The 9,372-nt window shown below is 39.6% G+C and overlaps 1 protein-coding gene across 1 annotated transcript in view; it reads right to left on the bottom strand.

Annotated features, from left to right (window-relative positions):
• Positions 1 to 4,437: 4,437 nt before the first annotated feature.
• slc5a9 (solute carrier family 5 member 9) overlaps positions 4,438 to 9,372 on the bottom strand; it is a 14,432-nt gene continuing 9,497 nt past the window's right edge. The window contains exons 12-13 of the mRNA XM_030049125.1: positions 5,574 to 5,789; positions 4,438 to 4,749 (exon numbers count right to left, since the gene is read on the bottom strand). Of these exons, the coding sequence (XP_029904985.1) occupies positions 4,438 to 4,749; positions 5,574 to 5,789 (528 nt within the window). The remainder of the gene's footprint in view (positions 4,750 to 5,573; positions 5,790 to 9,372) is intronic.

Below are 9,372 nucleotides of genomic sequence, written 5' to 3'. Positions count from 1 at the left end.
ACAACAAGACTGCAGTGTAGACAGCAGGCTCATAAGTAGCTCAAACTGTGTTATTTCAGGTAAAACAAAGGACACAGGACAGGACACATGAGCTTATATGATAGTACAAGAAGCTCTGGATATAGGGCAAGATGCTGAATTGTATAGAACAGGACATTAAAATACACAAGACTGCATATGAAGTGATTACACTTGATTGGATAGAGAAAACAATCAAGCAAAGAAAAGAAAAGAAAAGAAAAGAAAAGAAAAGAAAAGAAAAAAACAACATAAAACCCACGTGGAAATGCCAGCTGCTCCTCCCTGGGGATTAGATCTGGGCCCATGGGTTCAGGATAGGTTATCAAAGCCAATGCAACTCTTAATTTTGGTTACAAAGTGGCAACTTTAAGTATATGAACACACAAAGTTTGATTTTGTTTCTTGTATTGTGACACCTTTAAGATAAGGGATTAGAGTTAAGGATTTGAAGAACCTATTACTGCACAGGCTCAAATCCACCTGCCCTCTTCCCATTGGTTCACAGAGCTGTGGGGTCCAGCAGAAAGAGGTCCAACAGCTGACAATATGCATATTGTTAAGTTTTCAACATAAACTATCAAAAGCCAAAAGGGTCACTATTTGTCACAGTTTGCCACAAAGCACCAACCTGTTGTGGGTGCTTGTGGCAAGTGAGTCAGAAATTAAGTCCAGGCTGAAACCATCAGCTCCCATCAGGTCTTGTCGGGTTGCATTGTGTTTGGGCATAAATACCAAGCTTAAACAAAAAAGCAACATCATATTCAACAACAAAAGCTAACCTCTTTGGCAGATGTTTTATCTGGACATCTAAGTTTAATATGTTCAAAATCTCTGAGTTACAAGCAAGCACAATGCACTGGTCCATGCTTATCTTTCAGCCCATTGTCCTTGGGGCTTGATGGGTGCGGTGCCACAGAGACAGAGGCAACAGGGACCACACCAGAGGGTGAATCAGCAGGCCTGTACTGAGTAGCATACTGATGTGACACATTCATAATTTTTTTTTCTTCAATCGGATGTTTTTCTCACCTAATCTGTGTCACTAATCTCTTGCTCAACCACAAATGGTCCACAAAATTTTGCTCGCAACACAGAGCCAACTATTGGCAGCATGAAGAAAGACTTGATCTTCAAAGCTCTGGCAACAGACTTCCTCTCATATCAGTACTCTTCATCTGAATCTGTGCAGAAGCAAGAAACTTAAGGGCCGATTCACATGGACAGTGCAACTTCTCTCTAAAGGAGGTCACATAATCAAAGATGTTGCAGCTGATGCTGGGTTTATTGAAGAGCTATTTTTCACTATGAGGGAAACAACACAGGAATCCTTTGGTTTGACTGGAGCAGAGAGTTTTCAGACACACTTTGAATTTTTTTTTCAGCCAAGTACCTCCTGAGCAGTGTGAAAAAATGTATAAAAAAGCTTATATAAGCAGGTACAATACAGCGCCACTGTCTGAAACAATATCCTGATCCTTGTTTTCAGTTGCACTGCTGCTATGTTTCAACCACGATTCCATTTTCTTGATTTTTGTCTGGATTCCCGGTGATGGTGAACAAACGGCCATGCTCGATGACCACCACAGCTGATTTAAACCAGAAACACACATATTTGACGCCTTTGGGAAAACTGGAGGGAAAACTGAATATAAAATGTGGTTTATTAAACTTACATTTACTTTTACATTTATTGAATGTATAGCATAGGCTAATTACTTTCTGCATGACTGATATTTATCACATAATTAACATGTTTAAAAAAGTCTCACGTACCCCATGCAATACTCCAGTGTACCCCAGGGGTATGTGTACCCCCATTTAAGAACCACTACCAATCCCTCCTCCTCCTCTGTTATTCAAGCATGTCAAAACTTGCAATTAAACTAAATTAGACTACTGTATCATTCATAACGCAGTAGCCAAGCTGAAGTGGTTGTTGTCCAGATAAAACAATGCATGCTGTGTTCCAGCATCCAGAAACTGCTGATGGGATAATTTGCTCTATAAATGCTATAATCAGTAGAAAGAGTACTTTTATACACTTGCCAGGGCATCGGGTTAGCTGATTAGCTAACCAGCAAAACACATATTGAGGAACTGACAAGGACACTGAAACCTAAACTTGGATTCTTCCAGTGAAATACAGCTTGTTTTACTCAGGAGTGTGGGAATTTTTGTCAGTTCTAGACTCCACTGACATAATTTATATACACTCTGCTGCCTTTACATTGAAATACACTACTCACAAAAAGATAGGGATATTTGGCTTTCGGGTGAAATTTACGGAAAATGTAAAAAGTTCACGCTACAGTGATATTATATCATGAAAGTAGGGCATTTAAGTAGAAGCATGCACTGGTGATTTCCTCATCTCAAACAATTTCTTGAAACAAAAGCCAACAACAGTGGTGGATATACCACAACAAAAAATGTCAATGTCTCAATAACTTGTCATGTGCCCTTGAGCATCAATTACAGCTTGACAACGACGTCTCATGCTGTTCACAAGTCGACTTATTGTCTGCTGAGGCATGGCATCCCACTCTTCTTGAAGGGCGGCCCTCAGGACATTGAGGTTCTGGGGTACAGAGCTCCGAGCCTCTACACGGCGACTCAGCTGATCCCATAGGTTTTCTATGGGATTCAGGTCTGAGAAAGTGCAGGCCACTCCATTTGAGGTACCCCAGTCTCCAGCAGCCATTCCCTAATGATGCGACCTCGATAAGCTGGAGCATTGTCGTCCATGAAGATGAAATTAGGCCTGTGTTGTTCATGCAGGGGCACAATGACTGGATTAATGATGTTATTCAGGTAGTATGGGCTTGTCACTGTACCATTCACAAAGTGTAGGGCAGTTCTGTACTGACTAGACACACCTGCCCACACAGTAACACCACCACCACCAAAGGCTCATCTGGTGACAGCAGTGGCTGATGCATAGCGCTCTCCTTGACGTCTCCAACATCGTTGGCGGCCATCATTTCTGCTCAACATGAATCGGCTTTCATCAGAGAACAGCACTGAGGCCCACTGGTCCCTCGTCCAGCGTAAATGCTCCCTGGCCCATGCAAGACGATGACACCTGTGCCTGGTGGTGTGGTCAGGTACCCTTGCAGGTCGTCTAGCACGCAGACCATGCTGATGTAAACGGTTTCGAATGGTCTGACGTGACACTTGGGTGCCTCTCACCTCCCTTAAACGTGCCTGGAGTTGAGTGGCATTCATCATCCGGTTCCGCAGGGCACTGCTCACAATGAAGCGGTCATCAGTGTGGGATGTGGCCAAAGGACGTCCACTTCTATGCCTTTCTGTGACTCTTCCAGTCTCTCTGTATCTCTGTTGCAACCTGCTGATGACACTCTGTGACACTCTAAGCTCAGTGGCCACTTCCGTCTGAGGACATCCTGTTTGAAGCCTCGCAATGGCGAGGTGCTGCTGATCAATTGTTAGGTGTCGTCTTGGTCTCATGATGTCAAGATGTGAACAGCATGATGAGGAGGACTGTTTAAATACCAATTCTAATTGAACCAGGAAATTTATTAGTCGATTCATGGATCAAACACCTGTTGTGAATTTTGCCGTTACACTCCTTGTTAGAGAACAGCAACTTGTGCAAAAAGTACTGAAACACTGAACAGTTGGACATGTGCATTCAAAAGTTTACAGAAGGTCACATTAAGTTCACCTGTAAAGGTTATAATGCATTTTAGGTTCATCCTGAAATTTCACCCGAAAGCTGAATATCCCTAACTTTTTGTGAGTAGTGTAGATTGCCTGATTCCAATGATTTGTTTTTATCTTCCTTTGTATGACATTTTTCAATCATATTGCACAAGTGCCCTGTGTGCTGCTGTCTTACAGTGATAGTTCAAATTCTTACCCATATGCTGGTATTTGCTCTCCCACGTCAGTGTAATACATCCACCATGTCTGGTCCAAGAAATCCTTCCCTGTCCTAAGAATGAAAGCCTCACTGGGACTGTGCTGCTCCAAAATGATTGAACAACAACATGATTTTGAGCAGCAACACAAAGCACTGAAAATGAAATCCACACACGCTAGTGCTGCTCCTTCATCCTTCAAAACAATTTTTCAGCTTTGAAATGCTGTGCAAAATTGTGCTTTTTTCGGTTTGTACCTACTTCATTCATTTTGGAGCAGTACCCTCCCAGTTAAACTCTCATTCTTGTGGCAGGGAAGGAGTTAACAGACCAGACTTGGTGCATGTATTACCCTGGCATAGAGCAACAAAAACCATTATACATGTGAGAATCCGAACTATCACTTCAAGTCATTTGAAACCGGTGTGCTTGCTTCTAACTTTTGTACAGTTTTTTCAGTGTTATTTCCTGTGATATTTGTGTTGAGAAAAAGTCAACTTGCTCTCTCCCTGAATAAATAAAGCTGATGACGATATCAAGAAAAGTATCCCCACAGAAACACATTCACAACCAGTAATAACATAGCATTAATATTGCAGACAATCCTCCAGAGCGGCTCCTCCTGCAGTGAGGTCAGTTTGATCTCCTGCCCTGCCGGAGATCTTGAAGCAGAGCTTGAACCACTCAGACCACAGAGCCACAAAGCCGTTTTTCGCCACCAGGACTGCAGGGAGGCATCAGGCTCAGGGCTGGGGTCAGAAGTCACCGGGTCAGAGGCAATCCAGGCATCAGGGAGGTCAATGCGAGGCTCCTGGCTGTGCCTGGACCACCAGGTTAACCTATATAACTGCAAAGGAGAGGGGACAAATAAAACATCTGCTAATAAACTGAAAGCATGTCATCTGAATCTTTTTGTGGGTTTGGCCATTATGCTGCTACAGTCTGTACAATTTTTTATCCTGATTAGGTCATGCTAGATTTCACATGGGCAATGACCTTCCACCCGTCCTAGGAGAGTCATACTTCCATAGCCCTCTCCCAGTGTTTATGAATGTGTGTGCCTTCTGATCAATCATTTTCTTTTTAATAACAATGACACAAAAAGCTATTCAATCATTATGTTGCAATAGTAGTAGTAACCCAGTAGTAAAGCAGAATAGTGCACTTTTATATTGGGATAATTCCCTTTGTTCTCATTCATTTATGTGGCAAAAGTGTTATGTTGGGAGCTGTTTTGCTGTGCTATGGAGGTGATTGGAGAGATAGAAATACAGTATATTCTGGATTAGCACCCCAGGGGAGCATGGAGCAACTAATGAGGAGATTTTCATCACCGTGTGAACTCCCAGGGAACTGTCCAACCCAACACTCTGACAAAGTCCAATTTTGCTTTAACAAAGCAGGCGATTTCAAATGGGCCAAACTTAAACTGGCACCAGAGTGAATCCGGACAGATGTATTATAATACTTTTATGACATAATGACAGTAAACTGAACTGAACTGAATTGAATGGAATGAGATGAATTTACAAGTAGTGCAATGGTTGAGCAGGTACTATAGTTAGTTAGCTAACAGGCTGACATCATCTAAACACGACAATAATCAGAAAAGAAGTTTGATGACGTCACATGTAGTGTGTGTGTGTGTGTGTGTGTGTGTGTATTCCTTACACTTTCTTTAGGTATTGGGGGTGTAGCCAAGCTGACTGCGGCAATAATGAGGCAAGTGAGAGTCAACAGGATGAGTGCAAAGTAGAGGTAGTGGACATCAGCCAGTACAGCAGGCCGGGTGTCAGGCTGCCCACAGGCAGGAACAGTATAGACGAACTCAAGAACCATCCTCACCAATCCCACCACCAGACCAATCATCAGACCCCAGAACGCACCCTGACACACACAAACACACACACACATATAAAAACACACAAAAAACATGGCATGGAGAGTCAAATGGTGCTTTAGGTGCTCCCACTGGCTTCTTGAAGGCAGATACTAATATTTTCTTGGACTGTAACAGCCAATACTGCTCCAGTCTGATGCTGACATGCATCCGCTATCAATCTGACTATTTTACCATTAAATAAATTAATTATGTAATGCATTTAAAAAATTAAATACTGAATGTTTACCCAGAATTTTATTCCAGTCAGAGTGCAACAACCTCTGAAACTGCACCTAAGATCATGGGACACTTAAGCTCATCATTGAAATCAAAGATGATACAAGAACTACTGCTTTTGCTGTCACTACTCCTACTAATCCTAACAATAACCATAACAACAACAGCAGAGTTGTATGCTGTCTGATCAGCTGTTTCAATAGAGTTGAAACTGCAGGATATCCATCATAACAGAGGTGGTTGACACTGACACTGACAGAACCTACCATATTTTTAATTATAGAACAATATTGGCAGAAGTACACAATACTTACAACTTACAGATACAGAGCAGGATTTTTGTTTCTTAGGATCTTCATTAGCTGACGCTTTCACGACCAGCTAGTCTTCCGAGGGTCCTAGACAATATTTTCTAACCAATAAACTGCTGTAAAAGCAATATATAAAAAATAAATACTGTATGTCATTTGGCAGCTGCTTTCAACTACAGCACCTTAAAGAAGCTGCACTGTAAAAACGCCAACTTATGATTTGTTATCCTAACCTGTTTTTTTAAGTCAAGTGAACAACCACTTGGGCAATTTGCTGAGCTAACTTGAAAAAACAAATTTACACAATGTTTCTAAAAAATAGTACTGTCAATGTGAATAGTTTAGTTCAGACAACTATTGTTTGTGAGTTATACAGCACTATAAAAACTCCAACTTATGAACTGTAATTCTAACCCATTTTTTAAGTGGAATGAACGACCATTTGGTCAAGATGCTTAGCTAACACAAAAAAACAAGTTTACTCAATAAATTAGTTGAGAAAAATCACTTGTGCGACTTGTATTTGTATATATATATTTTTTAATTTAATACATTTTTTCTTTCATTTATAATTATTTGTCGTTTCTCCTCCCTAATGTGCAATAACCTGAGACTTGTCTGTTGTCTTATTTCATTGCTAAATGGCATATTCACAAATGTCGTCACACTAACCAAAACCATCTCATTTGCATATATTAGGACCATTAGCCACTCCACGAATATGAAAGCCTTTAAAAATTTTAATTTATTTGCTCTTTTTAATATATTTATGTAATATGATATTCTGAAAATTTGTCTTTGAAAGTATGTCACCCCCTGGCGATTGTCTCTGTATGTTTTGTGTGTTTTAATAATAATAATTTAAAAAATTACAAAAATATGTATTTATATACAGTAGGCTACAGGCCAAAAGTTTGGACACACCTTCTCATTCAATGCGTTTTCTTTATTTTCATGACTATTTACATTGTAGATTCTAACTGAAGGCATCAAAACTATGAATGAACACATGTGGAGTTATGTACTTAACAAAAAAAGGTGAAATAACTGAAAACATGTTTTATATTCTAGTTTCATCAAAATAGCCACCCTTTGCTCTGATTACTGCTTTGCACACTCTTGGCATTCTCTCGATGAGCTTCAAGAGGTAGTCACCTGAAATGGTTTTCACTTCACAGGTGTGCCTTATCAGGGTTAATTAGTGGAATTTCTTGCTTTATCAATGGGGTTGGGACCATCAGTTGTGTTGTGCAGAAGTCAGGTGACTACCTCTTGAAGCTCATCGAGAGAATGCCAAGAGTGTGCAAAGCAGTAATCAGAGCAAAGGGTGGCTATTTTGAAGAAACTAGAATATAAAACATGTTTTCAGTTATTTCACCTTTTTTTGTTAAGTACATAACTCCACGTGTTCATTCATAGTTTTGATTCCTTCAGTGAGAATCTACAATGTAAATAGTCATGACAATGAAGAAAACGCATTGAATGAGAAGGTGTGTCCAAACTTTTGGCCTGTACTGTATGTACTTCCGCCATAAAACTCAACAGAAGAAGAAGAAAAATACTTCCCGGAAGAAGAAGAAGAAGAAGAAGAAGAAGAAGAAAACAAAACAAAACAAAACAACTATAACCTGCCTCCCACTCCCAATTGTTCACGCCACATTTTAGATTTCCAAGGAGATGCGTGCCACAGATGGGATAAAAGACGAAGAACAGAGAGGTTTTATGTTTTCGGCATGAATATGCATGAATAAGGTGAGTGTTGTCAACTATATTTACTTTTGTAACAGCTAACGTTACAGCTTCTCTGTAGTTTCCTGTCAGTTAAAATCGAAGACGTGCTACATGACGTATTCAGTGAATCAGAAACTATCCATTTGTTTGCTAGCTCTGTATGTCGGAGCGCAACAGTCCGCAGAACTGCCATAAAATTGATAGTGTTATCAATTATTATATAATATACATAAAAAAGATAAGACAAACAGAAAAATGTGTGATTGAATGAATATTGATCACAATACATTCTATGTATTTGAATTTGTCATGTACCCTTTTTTGAGTACAGTTTTAACTATTTTGTTGTTTTGATCTATTTTTAGGAGTTGAATGCAGGGTAAGGTGTGCAAGTTTTCACGCCCTGATCGAGAGGTCCTCTTCAAGCATTACAGACTTCGACATTGCCAAGGGGCGATTCTGGCCACTGCCGTGCCTGTACACAGACTGCGTCTGCACTTTCAAGACAACTGGTGCACTGAAGTCCCATCTCACTAGAGCACACAAACAGGCCTCTAAACCTAAAGAGCATATCACTTTTTTCTGTGAACTGTGTGATTTCAAAGACCTTTGCACATCTGCTAAATATAGTAAATCTCTGTGACTATAATGTTTAACCTTTAAAAGAAAATGTTGTTACATGAATGAAGTTGTTATAATTTGTGAGTTTTGGTGCTGGTTTGTCATGTTTTTTTTTTCCCCCTAAAGAGATAGAATATTTTAAATTATTGTGCCCAAAAAAAAGAGGTACTTGTACAATTATTGACAAAGCACTTTAAAAAAAAAAAAAAAAAAAGTAAAATTATTGAGTCAGTCACAGCAAATGTTTTTCATTGTTATTAAAAAAAGAGTTATGTGTTCTTGAGTGTTCTTGTCTGTTACTGAGAAGGGTCCAGCAGCAGCTTTCAGACTTAAGGCGGAATGCTCATATACAGCAGTCAGTTTTGTTGTAGTTATCCCAACTTAAAAGCATGCTTTTTTTGTGTAAACCTGTTTATGTAAGTAAATTAAGCTAACTTAAAAATGTAAGGCAACCAGCTGCACATCCTTTTTGAGTTTACTGAACTTCTGGGCACCCAAGTTGCATTAACTGCAAATCTTGAGTTTAAATAAAAGTTAGCTCAACAAGACATATACAGTCCAGTGTACCTGTAATTATAATTTTACTGAACAAACAACTTCAAGTTGGCTAAACTTAAGAATTTAAGTAAAGTTAACCTATGTATGTTAGTACATCACAATAGTAATTTTGAGTTTTTTCAACTTGACA

This window comes from Myripristis murdjan, chromosome 4 (assembly GCF_902150065.1).
Source record: "Myripristis murdjan chromosome 4, fMyrMur1.1, whole genome shotgun sequence".
In the NCBI taxonomy this organism is placed as follows: domain Eukaryota; kingdom Metazoa; phylum Chordata; class Actinopteri; order Holocentriformes; family Holocentridae; genus Myripristis; species Myripristis murdjan.
This window is presented reverse-complemented; position numbering and strand designations above follow the sequence as displayed.